The 21,612-nt window shown below is 45.0% G+C and overlaps 3 protein-coding genes across 4 annotated transcripts in view; 1 reads left to right on the top strand and 2 right to left on the bottom strand.

Annotated features, from left to right (window-relative positions):
* Positions 1-426: 426 nt before the first annotated feature.
* On the bottom strand, positions 427-6,603 carry dbr1 (debranching RNA lariats 1). The gene is made up of 9 exons (XM_061088474.1): positions 6,480-6,603; positions 4,387-4,601; positions 4,178-4,302; positions 4,018-4,098; positions 3,212-3,297; positions 2,905-3,129; positions 2,732-2,809; positions 2,506-2,651; positions 427-2,420 (listed from the first exon to the last, which is right to left on the bottom strand). The coding sequence occupies exons 2-9, from the start codon at positions 4,581-4,583 to the stop codon at positions 1,670-1,672; spliced, it is 1,689 nt and encodes a 562-aa protein (XP_060944457.1). The 5' UTR covers positions 4,584-4,601; positions 6,480-6,603; the 3' UTR covers positions 427-1,669.
* Positions 6,604-7,191: 588 nt separating this feature from the next.
* On the top strand, positions 7,192-16,609 carry armc8 (armadillo repeat containing 8). Of its 2 annotated transcripts, none has more exons than XM_061088241.1 (22): positions 7,192-7,492; positions 9,002-9,078; positions 10,419-10,490; positions 10,592-10,734; positions 10,823-10,920; positions 11,223-11,315; positions 11,413-11,493; positions 11,584-11,659; positions 11,760-11,850; positions 11,946-12,006; positions 12,095-12,295; positions 12,561-12,656; positions 12,750-12,832; positions 12,948-13,029; positions 13,199-13,285; positions 13,551-13,643; positions 13,752-13,901; positions 14,302-14,397; positions 14,510-14,605; positions 14,693-14,765; positions 15,033-15,126; positions 15,241-16,609. In XM_061088241.1, exons 1-22 carry the CDS (start codon positions 7,448-7,450, stop codon positions 15,272-15,274), a joined length of 2,022 nt encoding a protein of 673 aa, XP_060944224.1. In that variant the 5' UTR covers positions 7,192-7,447; the 3' UTR covers positions 15,275-16,609. The 2 variants fall into 2 exon arrangements, with proteins under 2 accessions (XP_060944224.1, XP_060944223.1); XM_061088240.1 differs by having other exon boundaries at positions 14,693-14,786.
* A 2,305-nt stretch (positions 16,610-18,914) lies between these two features.
* The window catches only part of kcnh3 (potassium voltage-gated channel, subfamily H (eag-related), member 3), a 96,632-nt gene continuing 93,934 nt past the window's right edge, over positions 18,915-21,612 (bottom strand). Inside the window, exon 15 of the mRNA XM_061088484.1 lies at positions 18,915-19,823. Coding sequence (XP_060944467.1) covers positions 18,915-19,823 — 909 coding nt within the window. The remainder of the gene's footprint in view (positions 19,824-21,612) is intronic.

The raw sequence follows: 21,612 nt of genomic DNA, 5'->3' as shown, positions 1-21,612 counted from the left end.
AGTGTGTGTGTGTTTGGTTTCCGTCTTAAAGCTCGGCTGAAGAAAAAGAAGAAAGACGTAGAAGATTAAAACGCACATACACAAGAAAAACAAAAAACAGAAGTGCCTATTCCCAGTTTTCTTTCTCTGTGAATCCTGTTTCTTTACGTGTGGAGCTTTGTAGGCAAAGTGCAGGAAAAACCATCTCCACCAATCGGCTCGCATCAGAAACCAGTAACCCCGCCCCCTGGCATCAGGCTCTACTGTAACGGCTTTTTGTATGGATGTAAAGATCTTGTTGAATACACTGTATGTTGTATATTATTGTCTTAACTTTAATGGAAGTGTACGTTGGCTTTCGAGCACACTTGTGAACCTGGAGTGTATCGTCTGAAGGACTCAGAGATGTTATGAATCTGATTCAAACAAATACCGGTGTTCAGGAAAAATGGTTTTGTTCCGCTTTATTGTCAAAGTCATGCAAATTCTAAAACTTAAAAAATATGGCAAACTAATTAAAAGTCTCAAAATTGAAGGAAACAAATATAATTCAGAAGATATAATTAGTTTGCCCCTCCAGAGGCACTAAGTGCTCATCAGCTCATCACACACAATAAATACATCTGTTCATTCTCCAGCGATCACAAGTACGTTCAGTGTTCTGTGCAATTATGACAAGTCGTTAAAAACAGGACTTGGTTTCTCATCTGCACCTACAGTATGTAAAGTGTTCAATAAAGCTGTGAACGGCACGATGCTTTTCTTCAGATATGTGAAATGATTTTAAAGACTGTACGATGGCATTTTATTCACTTTAAAAGAAATATTTTAATTTCACAGCCTCTTTAAATCATTGCTGTTGACTTGGAAAGTTACAAAATATAAAAGAATTTAACACAGAAAATCAAAAATCTGTTCTCTAAAATGTTCTTGGTCTGATTAAAATGTATAAAAAGGCGATCGCGTTTGAACAAATAAAGAATTTCCATAGCTGTAATTGCCCTTCTGTAGAAACTAAGTGCAGAAACGAACTTTTGTCATTTACAATTTACATTTCAACGGATAAACCTTGAAAATTTTAACCTGAGATGAGTTTTCTCATGTTTTTGAGTGTAAATGACTGAAAAGGACAAAAATCTTAAAGATTGAGCAAGAATGTGACGCCTGACAACCACAGAACAGCTGATGCAAATTAATAAAACCAGGGAATTCTAACGTTTGCCACCGACAAATTCAAATTGTTCAAAGTATCTGACGACATTACGTAAAGGATTTGATACTGAGCGATATAGCGGCTGTTTGTGGTTAAACAAAAAGAAGCTTACTCTTTTAAAAAGAATCTGTAGAAAACACTTATTAGCAGCTGTTTTGTGGTCGCTGAGGAAACTTGTTGCCCAATTTTTGATTATTGTAATTCCATAACTCTACTTTGTATAGTTCATATTGGAAGCTGTATAAAAAACAAGCAGTAAATACACGTCACGTTTTACAAATCAATACAAACTAAGGGAGAATTGTTCGTTGTGGGACAGGTGTGTTGTGGGAGGAGCCTCACCTTCGGCCTCGTATCACTGATGTGTTGTGGGAGGAGCCTCACCTTCGGCCTCATCTCACTCTGACTCACTGATGTGTTGTGGGAGGAGCCTCACCCTGACTCACTGATGTGTTGTGGGAGGAGCCTCACCCTGACTCACTCATCCTCACACTCCTCGTCCTCCACGGCGGCGTAGATCACCTGGTTCCTGCGTTTGATCATGGGGGTGGAGCCTCTGCTGCCAGGATTCACGCCTTCGTCACTCGTACGTTTTAAGATTCGAGCGGCGGAGTCGTCCCCTCCCCCCCCCGCTCCCTCGCTCTCTGATCCGGAGTGAGAGCGAGCGGCGGCCGGGGTCGAGTGGGAAGGGGGGGGCAGCTTCATTAGGTCGGACAGGTTATCGGGTGAACCTTTGGATTTTGGCTCTGGCAGAACCATGCGGGCGGGGGTGTGGGGGTCCGGGAGCTGGTCTCCCTTTGCTCCCGCCTTTGACCCGTTCTTCTCCTCCTCTTCCTCCTCCTCCTCTTCCTCCCATTCGTCCTCTATGGTGATCTCATCAGGGTTACAGGAGCTGGACAGCCCCGAGGTGTCGGTTGGATACTCGCTCGGCTCGTCGGCGCTCCCCACGCTGTTCCCGTCTTCATCCTCCTCCTCCCCCCCGGTGCTGCCCTGGAACTTGCCCACCTCCCCCACCAGGCCGTCCTGGGCGTACAGGTCCGTGAGACCCAGCGTGGCACAGAGCTCCGTGGTCTGGGGGTTGGTGCTGTAGCTGGGGGGGGCGTGGTGCTGGGGCCGGCTGGGGTCGTAGGCCGGCACCGTCCGGCTGAAGTTGTCTGGAATGGAGAGGTCACCGCTGAGGTCCTCCATCACCTTCATCATGGCTGCTTCTGAAGCTTTGAAGTCCCACCTGGTGGAGAGAGAAGGTCCACGGCGTGAAACACAGCACGAGTCAGAACTGTCAGAGCGACTCTATCTCTGGATTATCTACGTACCGTTCGTGAAGGCCATTGTTCTCAGGGGGGTTCCAGTTGTGTCGGGTGGTCCTCTGAAGGCTGTTGGTGGATTTCAAGATAGCGAGCCACTCTGGATCATACTCGAGACCCTCGGAGGAACCCGGTCTCTCCTGAACATCCACGATCTGGAACCAAAGTCATTGCTTCAAACTATCGTCCTTTCATTTCAAATCTACTTGTGTGAATTCAGCAACAGAACTCTCACCTGTAGGAACTCCCTGTGGGGCAAACATTTATCCAGAGACAGGAACTTGGTTACACGTGGAGCAGCTTTACCTTTGGGCTGAAGAGAGGAGAATTCACTCAGTTGATGAAATACACGGGAGGGAATTAGACTTTTTGTTTTTCCACGAGCTGCAGAAACAGTGTCTCTCTCACCGGATGCTGCATCACGGCTGCAAACTTCACGTGGAGATGAGCAGAGAACCAGTAGTTGGGCTGGAGGTGAGACATGAGCTCCTCGGCTGCAGGACTTCCCAGCGTGTTCGACTCCACCTCCTGTCGCAGAAACTTCTTCTTGCGCAGCAGCTCGCCCACGCTGCCGTAGTAGTAGATTCCTCGGGGCCAGTCGTGGCTCATGAAGATGTCCATGGGCATCTGGATCTGAGTGGCAGAGGAAGCAAAACACACCGTTTAGATCAATACAGGGATAATCTGTGTGAGAGGAAGATGAAACTCTATTTACCTGTTTTAATCGGAACACCTCGATGTTTCGGATGTGATACACACTGCGTAGAGTGTCAGGGTTGTACGGAGGGAACTCATGATGACCTGAAAGAGGAGGAATCATCGTATAATTAAAACCAAACCTGAACATACATCATGTGATAACCTGAAATGACAGAAACCATCTTGAGGAAGAATCTACTTTTATTAAGTTGGTCCATGTCCCATCCACTTACATAGAGGAAGCAGAGTTTATGACCAGCCACCAGGAGGCGTAGTGGAGTTCTGATTTTGACAATTGGGAGTTGTCACCGTAGATTTATATATAAAGACTAGATGTGTGTCTGCGTTACCGGCCAACGGAGACGAACGTCCGCACATGGCGGCCATCTTGCTAGGGGGCAGCTCGCTCTCACCCATAACATTGTGTTGGTAGTGGTAAATAAAAGTAAACGATTTTTAAACGGTTTGGTTTGTTATAAACGTCAGTGATGTAGATATGACACTGCATACTTATGAATAATTATGTTATTTTCTAAAAAAAATGAATAATTTATGCAGTGTCATAACTACATCTCTGACGTTTATAACAAACCAAACCGTTTAAAAATCGTTTGAAAATTGAGCAAGTTATGGTTATTTACCACTACCAACGAATGTTATGGGTGAGCGAGATGCCCCGTAGCAAGATGGCCGCCATGTGGTGACGTCTGGCTCCGTCGAACGAGACATCTAGTCTTATATATATAAATCTATGGTTGTCACATCCTTCATCTTCATAAACAATGTTTGATGTGATCATTCAGACGTTAAAACAAAACTCACCTTTTCTGTAGTCGTGTGATTTGAAGATTCCAGATAAGCCACCGATTCGAATCCCTTTGTAGCGAATCACACCGGCGTAACCTAGCAACACACGGTCAAATTAAAACCTGGGAATCCACCGATGTGCAGACACTGAGTTTAATGTTCTGGTTCCTCCTACCCAGATAGTAAATGTTCGGTGCCACCCAGCCGCCGTAGGAAAGCTCCTGCATGTGGTTGGACGCCTCGTGGTTCCCTCCGATGAAGATGGTGAGAACCGGAGCCTTCTTCTCTCCAGAGTAGTATCTGCAACACACAGTGACCTTCAAGTTTCAAACGCTCTCACTCATGTCTTACACTTTTAGAATCTTAAAGAACCAAAGCACTGACTTGTAGAAGGTTTGCATGGTCCGGTACTTGGCCGGCACCGCCATGCACTTCATGTCTCCCTCGTTCCTCACGGCCTGGAAGTCGCCGCAGCAGAGCAGCAGGTCCACCTTCACGCCTTCCTTCTTCTCCAGGAAGGCGATGGTCTCGTAGATCTTGTCCAGTTCCCCGTGGCAACAGCCTTCCACTGCGATCTTCATGGTGCACAGACGGGTGGGCTGGGGAAGGACAGGGGAAGGGACAGTCACAGGGAGGCTGGGTTTGTATTCTGGGCTCAGGAGACACAGAGAGACACAGAGACACACAGAGAGACGGAGACACGGAGAGACTGAGAGACGGAGACACAGAGACACAGAGACACAGAGAGACAGAGAGACAGACAGACACACAGAGAGACAGACACACAGAGAGACAGAGAGACAGAGAGACAGAGACACAGAGAGACACAGAGACACAGACGGGTGAGCTGGGGAAGCACAGGGGAAGAGACAGTCACAGGGAGGCTGGGTTTGTCTTCTGGGCTCCAGAGACACAGAGAGACAGAGATATAGAGACACACAAAGAGACAGAGACACACAGAGAGACAGAGACACAGAGAGAGACAGACACACAGAGAGACAGAGACACACAGAGAGACGGAGAGACTGAGAGACGGAGACAGAGAGACAGAGAGACAGAGAGACAGAGAGACAGAGAGAAAGAGAGAGACAGAGAGAGACACAGAGACACATAGACAGAGAGACACACAGAGACACAGAGAGACATACAGAGACACACAGAGACATACAGAGACACACAGAGACATACAGAGACACACACAGAGACACACAGAGAGACAGAGACACATAGAGACACACAGAGACAGACACAGAGACAGAGAGACAGAGACACAGAGAGAGACAGAGACACACAGAGAGACACAGAGACAGAGAGACACAGAGACACACAGAGAGACACAGAGAGACACAAAGAGACATAGACACACAGAGAGACGGAGACACGGAGAGACGGAGACACAGAGACACAGAGAGAGAGACAGAGACACAGAGACACAGAGACACAGAGACACAGAGACACAGAGACACAAAGAGACACACAGAGAGACAAAGACACAGAAAGACACAGAAAGACACAGACACAAGAGACCTGCTGTTTACAGGTTATCTTTTAATGATGAGTCAGAGAACAAGTATAAAACACTGGTGATGATGTTGTTCTCTGTTAAAAACTAAAAGTTATGACACAAAAACTAATCAATAAGTCGACAGACAGGTTTCAACTCATTTTATAATCAAATACTTATTGTGGTTATTTATTTAAGCAGAAATAACTAGGGTTTCTGTTTTAACTGCTTAAATCTGAATAATTTATGATATTAAATGAAGTTTCTTTGGATTTGGGATTGTTGATTGTTGTTGTTAGTTGCAGCCCTACTGACAACAGAACATTAATGTTGCAGTCAATGGATTTGGCAATAAAAAGTTAAGTTTATGGGGGATTAAGTTCATTTATTATTGGAAGTGATGATTATTAAATTGTAAAGCTGTAAGTAGGGACTTTTTTTGTCTCATACACCTGTTGTATCATGTTAAATAATTTGTCTGAACACAGAACCTGGTGAAATGCAAAAGAGCAAAAACTGAATCTTGGTGCATGAAGTTAGAAACTGAAACTATATTATTTTACATCTTAGAACTCATAATGAATGAATGAATGAATGAGTGAACGCCCCTGTGACACACTGAGAACACAAAGATCCTGAAACACACACACTTCAAACACACACACTAGCAGAGACGCAGCTCGTGTTGTGTCTTGTCCATGTGTCCCAGTGAGACGTGGACACATGGACACATGGAGTTAATGCTACATCCACCTCACATGCTAACATGCTAACACCTAGCAGCATTAGCATGTGTGTCAACAACAGCTTTACTTCGTATTTAATCTCCTCGCGTCCTCAGGTGTGTTCCCAGCTAATTGTGTTTGACTTCAACACAACATGCTGCAGCTAGCTAGGCTAACACAAGGCACAACAACGTCACGTCTCCCAGTCAGAGCACAACACAACAGACACACACACGTTGCACACTTACACTGACGGGTGAAGAGCTGAGGAACGTGTGTTTGTACTCGAACGAGCCGGAAACTCACAAACTCACAAACTGGATCTAAAAATCATCTTTTCGCTTCTTTCACAAACATGAATTTTCCCACCTCGCGTCCGTTGCCTTATGCGCATGCGCAAAAACGTCACAGGCTTAAGTAAATATCAAAAAGTGATGCTCAGCAGCAGATTCGATCAAAGGAAATTAAATATAACAAATTGATTTTGATTTATATTTACATGTTGTATAGTAAATAAATACAGTGACGTCACTTCATCGGTTTTTAAATCATTGCTTAAATCTAATTATACACGGAAGCATTTGAAAACTGATAATTTTAACTGGTTTAAATATATCTTGTTTATTATATGTTATTTTTTTGATGTGTTGTTTTGTCTCCATGCCTTTATTATCATATTTCACAACATATTTAAACAATTAAATAATCATTGTGTTGAATTCATTGTGGAATTAGAAAAATTAAGCTATGAAATCCATAATTTAATGAATTGAACGTTGAAGCACACAAGTTTCCACAGATAAAACATGATTATCATTTTTATTATTGTGTTTTAATAGAAAGTTTGTTATCATCCATCACCAGATGTATGTTGTTTTTTTATTTCTGTGTGGAGTTATTGTGTCGAAAGTGTCTCCAGGAGACGTCACAGGTATAAACAACATTTACCTGGTGGATAAACCCAGTGTGTGAGCAGCTCTCTGAATCAGCTCCCGGGTTTCCTTCTTGTTTTCCCCGCGGCTGGAAGCCTCAGCCCCGGTCACACCGGAGCTCGACCCCCGGTTCTCACCCACCCTGACCCCCGGTCCTCCACCCGGCCTGACCCCGGAGCTCCGGGGCCGAGCCTCTCTCCGAGGAGCCGCTCCACAGCTGCTCTGGGGGGCGGAGTGTCTGCACGGTGCTGCGGGGATTGGGGCGCTCGATCCGGGGAAGAGAGATGTCGTGTCTGCTGGAGGCCCCGCTCCGCGTCAGCGTGCTGTCGGTGAGTGTTAGCATCGTGCTAACCGTGCTAACCGTGCTAACAGCGGGGGGTCCGGGTAATCTCACCGGTCACACCGCGGAGGTGTGTGTCCTCTGTTAGCATCGAGCTAACCCCAGAGGCAACATGTAGCACTGTGGAGCGGCGCGCCTACGTAGCGTGCGGTGACCTGTTTTCTACCCCGAGTCCACCCGGGCGGGCGGGAACGCTCTGGATACAGCGATGGATGCTTGTGGTTAATGTCCGCCCGCCCCGCCGGTGTGTAGAGGAACTCAAATCGAGCGAAAGAAGTAGCTGTCAAGTGTCACTCGGAATGAGTTAGCAGCTAAATGCTAAGTGACAGCGCTGATGCTACTCTAATCCAAACACACACCCCCCCGGGTGCATAATGAATTATTAAACATAAGTTACACATGTGATATTTTTATTAAAACCTCCCACTTATCTTATTATTACACTTGAGTCGCTGTGGCTTGTGAATTACACAGCAAACTTAGCGTAGTTTAGCTAGCTACCGTTAGCTTAGCCACTAGCTTAGCCACTAGCTTGTGGCTAAGCTAGCGAAGCTAACCACTCACTGGTTTCCTCCGGGAGTTCTCCCAGGTCAAAGCTCTGTCTGCAGCCGGATGTATCGCTGCTAGTCCCCGGGTTTGTGCTCGTTATTCCCGCAGATGACAGTGGTCGTCAGGTGCAACTTGGCTGAAGTTTGCATTGGACATTAATTTTAAATTGATTTTAAATAGATAGTTGTCAGGATTCCATCAGTAAAACGCCCCCACATGCAGAAAGAAGACTCATCTTTTATTTGTGCATGTACCAGCTCCCTTGTGTTGTGTGTTGTTGTTGTGTGTGTGAACCTGATCCGTGCACATGGGAGTTTGTGGATGGGACAGAATGTGCTGAGCACCGTGTTGGCACCGGGAGCATCAGCGTGGTGTCCGCCGGGTGAGGGTCGCTCCTCTGGGGGTCGTGTGGAAAGTTCTGGTCCAAAGCTCCCAGTGATAAACAAAGTTGTCTGGTGTCGTCACATGCAGCCACTGGGGGACACATGCAACACGTCTATGGTCTATCTGCAACTTTCCATAATACCTGAGTTTAATAATCACAAATCTATGAGTGGAGCATTTGTTTTTGGAGAACTTAAAGGGATATATCACAGCAAAATGAAATATACGTCATTATCTACTCACCACTGTGTAAAGATTTGATTATTCAAACGTGAAACATCTCTAAATGCCTCCATGCTTCTCCGGTGGTTTTTATATTTAAATTGCAGTATGGAGGCCTTTTATTCATATTGTATGTTTTAAGACCTTTTACTTTGTGGTTTGGATGCAGCACTGTTTACCCCTGAAACTCCACAAGTGATCTGTGGACTCGAACCCTCGAACCCTCGAACCCTTTTGAAATGTGAAACAACTCAAACATGTGCACTGTACAAAGAAACCGAGCATCGTACAGATGTTGTGTGTCATTTTGTCCCTTGTGTGTGTTCCGTTTGCCCTCGTGCAGGAAGTCACGGCCACTAGTCGCCATTATGTGGACCGGCTGTTCGACCCCGACCCACAGAAAGTGCTGCAGGGAGTCATGTAAGTGCTGCTGATTTAATACCTGTCCTCCCTCGTGCATGCAGGGATGTGAGACTCAGAGACTGCTCTGTCCTTTAGCTGTGTCCCCATCTGGTTCACTGGAGGAGTCTGGACTCTATTCAGCCGATGCATTTCACCACAGCCAGATTTATTTATTTACTTCCATGAATTCCGCTGGTGTTGCTGTAGGTGGTGGATTAAAAATAACCTCTTCTGAATGTGGACGACATCACTGATGGTGTTGTTGCTGCAGGGCCGTGACCTCTGTGTTTACTTCTTTCATGTGACGGCCTATTTCAAAATGCATTTCTATCTCTCTCTCTCTCTCTCTCTCTCTCTCTCTCTCTCTCTCTCTCTCTCTCTCTATCTCTCTATCTCTCTCCCCCCCATTCACTTTCACTCTCTGTCTCGATTGCACTGACCTAGACTCTGACTATTACATCGTTATTTTTAACTTCTAAGGAGACTAGCTTAGGTTACGACTTGCAGCGCTCCACCAGCTGAACACCTGACTGCCTGCCTGCTACAGCTGTACTTTTCCACTCGCCTCACTCACCTGCTATTTGATATCATCTCGGGTCGCTCGCAGTGCAGGAGAAAGGCTGGGTGGGAAAATGCAGTGAACACAAATGCACAGACTCATTCTTATTTACAAATACATATTCTCCCTCTAGCACTTTATTAGGAACACCTTTACACCTGCCTTTCCATGCAGATATCCCGTTTAACACGCATGTGGCTAAAGTACAATGTTTAATATGCACATCAAACTTCCAGTGAGCAGCAGTTTTGCAGATTGCACCTTGAGGTGGACAGATAACCAAAATCTAAGACTGCAGTGTGCACAGGCTCGACAAAACTGGTATTTTAAAGACTAGAGAACGAAGCCTGGCCCTACGAGTCTTGATTTGTGCTAAAGCTAAAGCTGCTGGGGTCAGAATCTGACGGCAGCATCATGAATGCGTGGCACTAACCTGCCTTGTGTCAACAGTCAGAGCTGCTGCTTGTGGTGTGGTGATGTTTTCTTTAAACACTTTGAGCTCCTAATACTAATCAGTCCTGGTTTGTACGTCACAGCCTCCCTTAGGGTTGTTGTTACTACAAATCTGTGAAGTTGTGTGCATGTGTTTTTATCTGTCTGTGTTGTACTTGTACTGAGATGCTGCTACACTGTAATTTGAAAAGAAATACACCGTATCTTAAAGGCTGTGATCTGCAGCGTTACCATATCCACCCTTAGAGGTTTTGTTATGCTAGAGAAGCACATTTGTCACAGTTGCTTCAAAGACATTAGGAAGAAGGGAGCTTTCATGTGTGTGTACCCACGTCTGGTTTCACAGTGACATGAAGAATGCAGTGATTGGAAACAACAAGCAGAAAGCCAATCTGATCGTCCTCGGAGCCGTGCCCAGGTTCGTCCAGTTCTTACCGTCTCTCTTTCTGATCCACACTTTCTGCTCCACACTTTCTGACTATCTTGTGTTTTATATCTGTGTTTCTTCACCGTCTCCAGGTTACTCTACCTTCTCCAGCAGAGCTCGTCCAGTCTGGAGCTGCGGACCGAGTGTGCCGTGGTGCTGGGCAGCTTGGCCATGGGCACCGAGAACAACATCAAGTCCCTGGTGGACTGTCACATCATCCCCGCCCTTCTCCAAGGTTCGGGGCGGACGCTCCTTCACATCTGCAGGAGGCCACAGCCACGGTGACCCAGGTCTAAACAGTCCTGTGTGTTTTGTGCTCACAGGTCTCTTGTGTCCAGACCTGATCTTCATTGAAGCGTGTCTTCGATGCCTGAGAACGGTCTTCATCAGTCCGGTCACTCCTGTGCAGCTGCTCTACACTGTAGGTTGTGTGGACAGAGTTTCACCTGCTGAACACACAAACTAAATGTGATTGTGGAAATAACGTTTCTGATTAGCAAGAACTTCACTCATACAGATGCCAGTTTGTACACTTAAGAGTCTAGTCTCACATTCATTTGTCCTCTTGTGCAGAAAAGGCTGAACTTAGTTTAATATATACACACATTTCAATGATAATATCACTAATACTGATTAATGTAGATTTAAAACAAGCCCATGTAACTTTTACTGAGCAGCGTCTCCTTCTGCAGCCACATGTTATGATGAATTCTGTCTCTCCAGGACCCCACTGTGATTCCTCATCTCATGTCTCTGCTGAGCCGCTCACAGAGAACCCAGGAGTACATCACACAGATCTTCTCCCACTGTTGTAAGGTATTTGTTGGTATTTGGTCAAACACTGTGGAGTCCTTGAAGCACATGAAGCCAGACTACGATTGTTGCAGTTGTTCATATGTTTGTGTGTCTGCAGACCCCGGAGCACCAGACGGTTCTTTTCAACCACGGTGCCATCCAGAACATCGCCCCTCTCCTCATCTCACCCTCTTATAAGGTACATGGCCGTCCCTGAGTGTGTGAACAGTATTAGACAGTTTATGATAAAACCTTGTAGATACTGAGATTCCTCTTTGTGTCTCTCCAGGTCCGGATGCAGGCGTTAAAGTGTTTCTCAGTCCTGGCCTACGAGAACACTCAGGTCTCCATGACACTGGTGAATGGTGAGGACGTGTCTTCTCATCTTGTCTCTTCTTGTCTTTTCTATTTCTATCTCTTCTCATGAACTTCACATTTCAACCCATGTCTCTGTTTGTCCCTCAGTGCTGGTGGATGGGGAGCTGCTCTCTCAGGTATTTGTCAGAATGATGCAAAGGGATCAACCCATAGAAATGCAGCTAACAGCGGCCAAATGGTAAGTGATGTAGACGCATATGAATTATTATCCATGAATAATATGTGACTGTATTTCCTGTTTAAACTTAAATGTGAAATCTTCCTTTGTCTCAGTTTAACGTACATGTGTCGAGCGGGTGCAATTAAGACAGACGACAGCTGCATCGTCCTAAAGGTTGGATTTCCTGACACTTATTAATCATGATAATTATATAATAACACTTTTTGTAGTTACTGTAAACATGACTCTGTCTCTCACCCAGACTCTGCCGTGCTTGGTGCGGATGTGCAGTAAAGAGCATCTGCTGGAGGAGCGGGTGGAGGGAGCGGAGACGCTGGCCTACCTGATGGAGCCGGACGTGGAGCTGCAGAGGATCGCCAGCACCACCGACCACCTGGTGGCCATGTTGGCCGACTACTTTAAATACCCCAGCTCCGTGTCCGCCATCACGGACATCAAGAGGGTCAGTCACTGTCTGAGTTTGTTAGCATGCTAACGTTAGCTGATGAGCAGTAAACACAAACTACAGCTGAAGCTGAGAAGTCGTTTGATTTTCAAGTATTTGGTCCTAAACAGATCGGACAAGCACCCGAGGCTCGAAGCCAAGACAATCCACAAGTGATTACAACCTGATTTAGCTTCACTGATTGGTGTAAATTTTGCTACAGATGTTTTCCTGCAACGGCTAAATGATAAACCTCTCTTTCTGTCCACTCTGTGACCTGCAGCTGGATCACGACCTGAAACACGCTCACGAGCTGAGACAAGCTGCTTTCAAACTCTACGCCTCGCTGGGCTCCAACGACGAGGACATCCGCAAGAAGGTGACCTTTCTCTGGGCAGATTGTGTGTATGCAGCAACAGCATAACTTAATGTGTACATGTTTACTAACCCGTCCCCTTCTCTTTTCATGCAGATCACAGAGACGGAGAACATGATGGACCGGATAGTCAGTGGCCTTTCAGAATCCAGCATCAAGGTCCGCTTGGCAGCCGTCAGGTACGACTTGAGCCGCTCGTCTTCACACCTGGATGATTACATGACATCTCCCTATAGTACATGTGACAAGGGCTGATTATTAGATCAGTTTTATTAATTGATTTATTTTCTGCAGGTGTCTTCACAGTCTCTCACGATCAGTGCAGCAGCTGAGGACCAGCTTCCACGACCACGCCGTGTGGAAACCCCTCATGAAGGTCAGTGGAGAAGTCCAGTGAACACACACTTCTATTTAGGGTTAAAGAAGAAGCTCTATTCAGATTTGTGTCACGTGACTCATTGAAGCACCAGTTCTCCGGCTGGATGGAACCTGGGGTGTGAACATAATCAACACATCGAGTAACGCTGGGTGTTTTTGTTTTGTAGCTGCTCCAGAACGCCCCAGATGAAGTCCTGGTCATGGCCTCCTCAACACTATGCAATCTACTGTTGGAGTTCTCACCCAGCAAAGAGGTGCACACAAACACACACACACACAGACACACACATCAAGCTTTATCGTGACTTTCAGCTCATTGTGCATCTGTGTGCACCACAACTTCCCTCTCACTGATGTCATTGTGCGTTTTCTCAGCTGTAAAAAGCTGCTGCAACAAGTTCACCACATCAACTCAGAACGTGATATGTAAATAATGTGTTTCCACTGCCCCCTTGTGGCCAAAGCAGATCAGTTATTGCAGGTTTAATGTTGAGACTGTTTGTTTCTGTTCATCTGCAGCCGATCCTGGAGTCGGGGGTAATTGAGTTACTATGCAGTCTGACCCAGAGTGACAGTCCTGCCCTGAGGGTCAATGGGATCTGGGCCCTGATGGTAAGAAGAGGATTTTATGTATTTTCTCCAAAGCCCTTTACACGTTAAGAACTATAAAATACATCTTTACAGCCTGATTATTTAATGAAGAAACGTGTGTGTGTTTAGAACATGGCGTTTCAGGCCGATCAGAAGGTGAAGGTGGAGATCGTCCGGTGTCTGGGGACCGAGCAGTTGTTCCGCCTGCTGTCGGACCCCGACACCAACGTGCTGATGAAGACCCTCGGCCTCCTGCGCAATCTGCTTTCAACGCGCCCGGTGAGACATGATCACAGGCTGAGAGCAAATAAACGCCCAATTTACCTTCAGCATCAAACATCTGCACCGACAGTGTGGACTGAACAGAGGGGATCAGTGACCGGTCCAGGGTTTGTGTCCAAATCAAACTAGTAGGAAAAGGATTCTAGTGTTTTAAAAGAGAAGACCTGCAGGAGCTAAGAAGCACTTTGTTCCACTGACACATCTGCTCTGCCATGAATTTTAATTTTACTCAGCTCCAACCTTCAAGCTTCACACTCTCTCACCTGCTCTGTCGATTTGAATATTCATGACTGTGCTGAATCTGCATGAATTCTTTAGAAATGAGTGAGAACCCAGCAGCTTGCTCACTGACTCTCTCTCTCTCTCTCTCTCTCTCTCTCTCCTCTGGTGTCGTCAGCACATCGACCAGATCATGAGTTCTCACGGGAAGCAGATCATGCAGGCAGTGACCCTCATCCTGGAGGCCGAGCACAGCATAGAGGTCAAAGAACAGGTGAGCTCCTCATAGAGAAAACAACTTTCACATCTCTCATTAACATAAACAACAAAGAATGAAATGTTCCCATGGCAGCACTGATGAAAACACAACTTTTCTCATCTGTCAGACGTTGTGCATCTTGGCCAACATCGCCGACGGCAACACAGCCAAGGATGTCATCATGACCAACGACGACATACTCCAGAAAATCAAATACTACATGGTAATGAGCATAATAACCTGTAGCTCACTCTTGTTCAATTTAAATACTTTTTCTTATGGTTTAAGACGTATTAATCTGTTTCCTCAGGGGCATTCGAACGTGAAGCTGCAGCTCGCCGCCACCTTCTGCATCTCGAACCTGATCTGGAATGAGGAGGACGGTAAGGGTTCGGGGTCTCAAGGTTTACTCACTTTTGTTTTTATTAGATATTTATACACACAGATAATCCTCCAGAGGGAGAATGTTTGAGTTAAATGTTAGGTAACAAAAAGATCATTAGTCTTCTGCTCTGGATGAAAACGAGAAATAAATGACGATGACATTTACTGTAAACTGTAAACTCCTGATTTCTATTAGCACGCAGCTGAAGTGAGATCATGGTCGATGAGATGATGTATCTTCTCTCTGTGGATTCTGTGTTGTCCAGGTTCTCAGGAGCGTCAGGACAAGCTGAGGGAGATGGGCTTCGTGGACATCCTGCACAAACTCACCCAGGCGCCCGACTCCAACCTCAGTGACAGGTGCTGCAGCAAACCCATGAAAACACACACGCTGCTACACACTGGTGATGAAGCAGGTAGACTGACTGTGTGTGTCTGTGTGTGTGTGTGTGTGTGTGTGTGTGTGTTTCTCAGGGCGAAGACGGCGATGCAGCAGTACCTGGCATGACTACAGAGGGGGGGGGAGCTCCTCTCCTGCCAGCCTCACTAACACTCGTCTGGACGGGACGGCGTTGGTTCTTCTTGTTCTGATGCACAAAGACACCTTTTCTTGGACCTGTGGCTGGCGAGCGTTCACCCCCCCGACCGCCGTCCGGCCCCCTGGAACGCTCGGCTCGCACTCGACCTCTCGACCTCTCGCTGCGAGGATCTGAGAACGTGGTCGTTGGGAAATCAACGGTTTGGGAGGGTTTCACCTGTTTCTCCCTTTTTTCTCCTTCCTGCAAGGAGGAAGTGAAAGTTTTTCCTTTTGAGACTTTGCGATTTAAGAATTGCCTTTTTTTTTGTTTTTTCTTCTTCTTCTTCTTCTTTGGTTTGGGAGCAGCAGCCGCTCACCGGCGCCGCCCCCCCGGTGCTGGTGGACTCCTGGTCCTGGAGACGCGGGTCTCAGAGGAACCGGACCACCAGGTCTCACACACAGTTGGACAGCAAAGCTTCCCAGTTTTATTTTTTTTTAATTTTTAAACTAATAATATTAATGTTTCCTTAAGGGGTCGCGAGTAAGGACACATTTGGAGAAAAAACACAGACTGCCTATTTTGAAATTTTGGGTGTTTTTTTTGTGGATACATACCTCGTAAATATATATATATATAAACATAAATATATATTTTTGGATTTTTATTTTCCCCGCCCTGTCTCTTTCTCATTCGCCCCCCCCCACACCTCTGAACCCAGGTTCTCACTGAGGATTCATGAGTCTGAACTTGGTCACGGTGTGTGGAGCTGAAAGGAAATGTGTTCCCCTGGTTCTCTTTTGTTTCTCACGGTTGTGGTTCTGTGTTCACTGGAGCCGTCACGTCTGTCCAGCATCCTTATGATCCCAATGGGAGATGTAGTTCCAGAGTGGGAGGAGCTCGCTCTGACCCGCCCAGCTGCGAGTTCAGAGGACGCAGAGCAGCGGAGGTCAGAGGTCGAGAGTCCTCACACCTCCGTTGGATCTGTCCTCTGCAGCCGCCTCATTCATGTGTTCGTCTTCAGGGATAAATGAGATTTCCGAGGTTGTTTTTTCTTCCTCTGTGTTTCGGGGGAAGAGAGGAGAGTGAAGAGTGGAAATGAGGATTAAAGGAAGAACAATTTGAGACTGACCCCTGGAGGGTGAAAGCACCAAGTGCAGCCGCAAAAGCAGAATCCTGTGCGACGCTGTTTCGTTCCCTCTCTCATTTTATTTCTTTTCTCCACCAGGATCTTTCTCGAGTGTTGTTCCCTGACATTTCAAACCTTACTGAAGCTCTGATAGAATGAATGTTACCATTAAAAATATATATGCAGACCTGAAGAAGGATCTCCTCTGTGACGCGTCTTATTTCTGTGGAAGCTGTCGTTCAAGTGGAGATTCGATTGTTTTCTGATTTAAATTCACACGTATTCAACGGGTTTTAAAGAGGATTCAGTTAAGTGCTGATCAGTGAATCGCTTTCCTTGTAAATGAGAGTAAATAGTGAACGTTTTCTCACGTCTTTGTCCGACCAACATTTCAGAAACAAAAGATATTAATTTTACCTTCATGTGACAGAGAAAAAAGCCTCATTTGCACATTACCGGACGTAGAAATTACCAATTTTACTCTTTTGCTTAAAAGAAATAAGAAAATAACACATTTGATTCATTCAGCATATTTCTTGCTTCAGTAATGAAATAATTTTTCTTCCAAATTATAAGGGGCTTAAAGAATTCCATGCATTATCTCTACCACTTGTTATTTGTTGGTCATGGGGGGAGCTGGAGTCAATCTCCATTTCAGATCAAATTGAAATGTTATGTTACTCAAACAGACTCATGAAACGCTGACACACGAGTGGAGTCACAGGCGGAGCTCTTACAAAACAACACTTCTTTATTGTCGTACAGTTTGTAATCCTGGTAAAGTTTCTTTTTAAATGTAACAGTAGTCATTAATAAAATACATCTGAAACCCTTCAGCCTCCATCGGGCCTCGACAGCTCGACAGCAGCAGACACGTTCCTCATGCAGAAAGAAGCTGTGACATGCATTTGATTTAAAACCTTTTAAAACCTTTTAAAACCCCCCGCCCCCCCCCCCCACCCCAGCCTCAGAGAACACCTGTGGGATCCGAGCTCCTCAGACGTGGACGTGAGTTCTGCTCAGTGAACCTGTGTGTGTGTGTGTGTGTGTTCAGAGTCCGGCTCGTCCCTCGACCTCCTGCTCCCGTTACTGAAAATAGAAACCAGGAATCTGACTCTCTCTATGTTACACGTTGTAAAGAACGCCGTGAACCTCGGCAAAGCAAAGACAGAAATGCACTGAAGTCCTGAGACCTCCAGAGGGATGCAGCCTGGGAACCGTGGCTTTCCTGCTGTAGGCTTGTGCCTCGTACCAGTGGGGGGGGGGGAGAGGATGCCCATGATGACGTGTGCGTATTCCAAGATGTGTGTCTGTGTGTGTGTGTGCTACATAAGAATCAGGAAGGTTACACCCAGTCTGGAGTGAAACCTGAAATCATAAACCTTCCTCCTCGGCCCTTGCACCTCCCAGAAGTGCAATATATATATTTCCTCCTCGACAAAAATAAAAGTAATAAATAGATTTAGAGATGTTAGATGGAGGTGCAGTTGTTCTCTGAATGTGTCGTCTATGGCTTCCTGGTGTAAATTTGGATCCGAATGCTGCAGTCGGCAGCTGAGGGACTTTAGAGGGAATGTGGTTTCAGTGGAGAAGGCACGAATGGCTGGATGGCTAAAGCTCAGGAGTGAAGCGGGAGTTTGCTGTACAATCTGTTCGGCTGCTTGTAAACTGTCATGGTGGTGATATGAGATATGAACAGTGGGATATTGGTTTTAGTTAGGTTCTTCTTCCAGGTATCTTTCTTTTTGTCTTTGGCACACGACCCGAGCCGCTAGACTTCCAACGTCTTTACAGGGAAATGAACCAACTCGTGTGTGTGAGGAGATGAATCCACGTGGAGGAGCAGAAGAACTGCAGAACAGGCTCGACAGCAGATCTGACACCACGGAGACGGGATGGAGATCTACATTCCCAGTCCCGGTCCCAGTCCCGGTCCCAGTCCCAGTCCCGGTTCCGGTCCCAGTCCCAGTCCCGGTCCTGGTCCCGGTGCTTGAGATCCTCCAGCTGAGAGATCTGCCCTTTGAAAGAGGAGGAGGAGAAATCCACACCGGGCTTGAGGAGCAGTAACTCTGCAGAACAGGCTCGACAGCAGATCTGACACCACGGAGACGGGATGGAGATCTACATTCCCAGTCCCAGTCCTGGTCCCGGTCCCGGTCCCGGTCCCAGTCCCAGTCCCAGTCCCAGTCCCGGTCCCGGTCCCAGTCCCGGTCCCGGTGCTTGAGATCCTCCAGCTGAGAGATCTGCCCTTTGAAAGAGGAGGAGGAGTTATCCATCCTGGGCTTGAGGAGCAGTAACTCCTCAGATCGATGGGAGTGGTTGAAGAAGATGAGCTCTGGTCCTGTGAGTCCCAGACGCTCGAGTGTTGATGCTGTGAGGCGTGCTGCTGTCACTCAGGTCACATGACCAGCTGACATCACGCCAGCTTCCTGTCCACCTGTCCGTCCTCTTCCTGTCGGTCTGTCCTCAGCGTCTCCTCTCTCGGTCGCTCAGCTCCGGCTCCTTCATAACGCCGGCTCCTCTTCATCGATGAAGCTGATGTGCTCGCCGGACGCCCTCCCGTCCTCCGCCTGGTGGCGTCCCCACTCCTGCATCTCCAGCTCCTGGGGGGGGACGGGGGGGACGGGTCCTTTACACCAGCCCGGAGCCTGGACGTCTCCTCCCTGTCTCCTCCACGCACTGGCCAGGTCCAGGGACAAGGGCAGGGAGAGGGTGGAGGGGTGCAGGGGGGCGCCCGGGGACGCCAGGGGCACGGGCGGCGGGGGAGGAGCCAGCCGCTGGTCACCAGGAGAGGACGTGAGGGACGGGGGAGCAGAGCAGTGGGAGGACAGGGGAGGGGCGGAGTCTTGGGAGGGAGGCGGGGGCAGCAGACATCGGGACGGGGGAGGGTCTTGACACGGGGACAGGGACGGCGAGGACGAGAGAGACAGGGAGAAGGAGAGAGAGGGCGAGGGCGTGTGAGAGGTCGGGGGAGGCGGGTCCTGCAGCGCCCGGACAATGAAGCCGTTACTGGAGGAGGCGTGGCGGCTCCCGGGGGCCGGGGGGGCCTCAGGGAAGCCATCCACAGGTGAGAGGAGGTCAGAGGTCACCGGGCTCGTGGCGCCCGGAGGAGAGCGAGGTCGTCTCAGGGCGTGCGGCGTCGGGAGGAGACATCCGGGCAAGTCCACGGCGTCCATGTCTCCACTGTCCAGCAGGCTGTCCGGTCTCTGCAGGGAACAGGGCGTGGCGGTGGGAGGAGCCACGAGGGAGGCGCTGGTCGACAGCTGGCTGGCGCTGCTAGGGGGCGGAGTCAGATTGGACACCATGGACATCAGGATGGGCTGCACCGCGGTTTGGAGGAGGGGCCTGAGGAGGAGCGTCATCTCCTGCAGCTCCTGGCTGAGCTGGGACACTTGTTTGGAGAGAGAGTTCATCTGAGAAAGGGCGAGAGACAGAGTCAACACACAGGAAACCAACATCACTAATATAATATAATATCACTAATATGATATAACATCACTAATATAATATAATATCACTAATATAATATAATATCACTAATATAATATTATATCACTAATATGATATAACATGAATAATATAATATAACATGAATAATATAATATAATATCACTAATATAATATAATATCACTAATATAATATAATATCACTAATATAATATAATATGAATAATATAATATAATATCACTAATATAATATAACATGAATAATATAATATAACATGAATAATATAATATCACTAATATAATATAATATCACTAATATAATATAATATCACTAATATGATATAACATGAATAATATAATATAACATGAATAATATAATATAATATCACTAATATAATATAACATGAATAATATAATATAACATCACTAATATAATATAATATCACTAATATAATATAACATGAATAATATAATATAATATCACTAATATAATATCACTAATATAATATAACATGAATAATATAATATAATATCACTAATATAATATAATATCACGAATATATTATAACATGAATAATATAATAAAATATCACTAATATAATATAACATGAATAATATAATATAATATCACTAATATAATATAATATCACTAATATAATATAATATCACTAATATAATATAATATGAATAATATAATATAATATCACTAATATAATATAACATGAATAATATAATATAACATGAATAATATAATATCACTAATATAATATAATATCACTAATATAATATAATATCACTAATATGATATAACATGAATAATATAATATAACATGAATAATATAATATAATATCACTAATATAATATAACATGAATAATATAATATAACATCACTAATATAATATAATATCACTAATATAATATAACATGAATAATATAATATAATATCACTAATATAATATCACTAATATAATATAACATGAATAATATAATATAATATCACTAATATAATATAATATCACGAATATATTATAACATGAATAATATAATAAAATATCACTAATATAATATAACATGAATAATATAATATAACATCACTAATATAATATAATATCACTAATATGATATAACATGAATAATATAATATAACATGAATAATATAATATAATATCACTAATATAATATAACATGAATAATATAATATAACATCACTAATATAATATAATATCACTAATATAATATAACATGAATAATATAATATAATATCACTAATATAATATCACTAATATAATATAACATGAATAATATAATATAATATCACTAATATAATATAATATCACGAATATATTATAACATGAATAATATAATAAAATATCACTAATATAATATAACATGAATAATATAATATGACATGAATAAGTCCTCAGATAAAACACCAGAGCAGCTCGATCCCTTCACAGCTGGACTGGTTCTGTCTGCTGATTGGCTGATGTGCTCCTGAACTTTTAATATTTAAAGTCAGAGCAGAATTCTTATCACTTTTTACAAAGTTCAAATTTTATTGCCAAAAGTTCATCAGACTCGTAAACACATTAAATCTGAAATGTGATAATTGACCACAAGATATAAAGGTCAGGAAATGATGGTTCAATATTTTATGAGCCGATCATTTATTTTAATGTGAAAGGGTCGGAACTGTAAATTGTAGTGAATAAAAATCTTTATATTTCCACCACTGCCAAAATATTTGATTTTCA

This window comes from Limanda limanda, chromosome 16 (assembly GCF_963576545.1).
Source record: "Limanda limanda chromosome 16, fLimLim1.1, whole genome shotgun sequence".
In the NCBI taxonomy this organism is placed as follows: Eukaryota; Metazoa; Chordata; class Actinopteri; order Pleuronectiformes; family Pleuronectidae; genus Limanda; species Limanda limanda.
This window is presented reverse-complemented; position numbering and strand designations above follow the sequence as displayed.

What these genes read in the sequence shown, in the direction of transcription:
- dbr1 (XM_061088474.1), bottom strand. Translation starts at nt 4,583, where the DNA reads ATGAAGATCGCAGTGGAAGGCTGTTGCCACGGGGAACTGGACAAGATC. An exon ending in ACCATGCAAACCTTCTACAA is followed by an intron (nt 4,303 to 4,386) that starts GTCAGTGCTTTG and finishes TGTGTGTTGCAG; the next exon opens with ATACTACTCTGGAGAGAAGA. An exon ending in ACCGAACATTTACTATCTGG is followed by an intron (nt 4,099 to 4,177) that starts GTAGGAGGAACC and finishes GTGTGTTGCTAG; the next exon opens with GTTACGCCGGTGTGATTCGC.
- armc8 (XM_061088240.1), top strand. Translation starts at nt 7,448, where the DNA reads ATGTCGTGTCTGCTGGAGGCCCCGCTCCGCGTCAGCGTGCTGTCG. An exon ending in CTGTGCAGCTGCTCTACACT is followed by an intron (nt 10,921 to 11,222) that starts GTAGGTTGTGTG and finishes CTGTCTCTCCAG; the next exon opens with GACCCCACTGTGATTCCTCA. An exon ending in TAAGGGTTCGGGGTCTCAAG is followed by an intron (nt 14,787 to 15,032) that starts GTTTACTCACTT and finishes TGTGTTGTCCAG; the next exon opens with GTTCTCAGGAGCGTCAGGAC.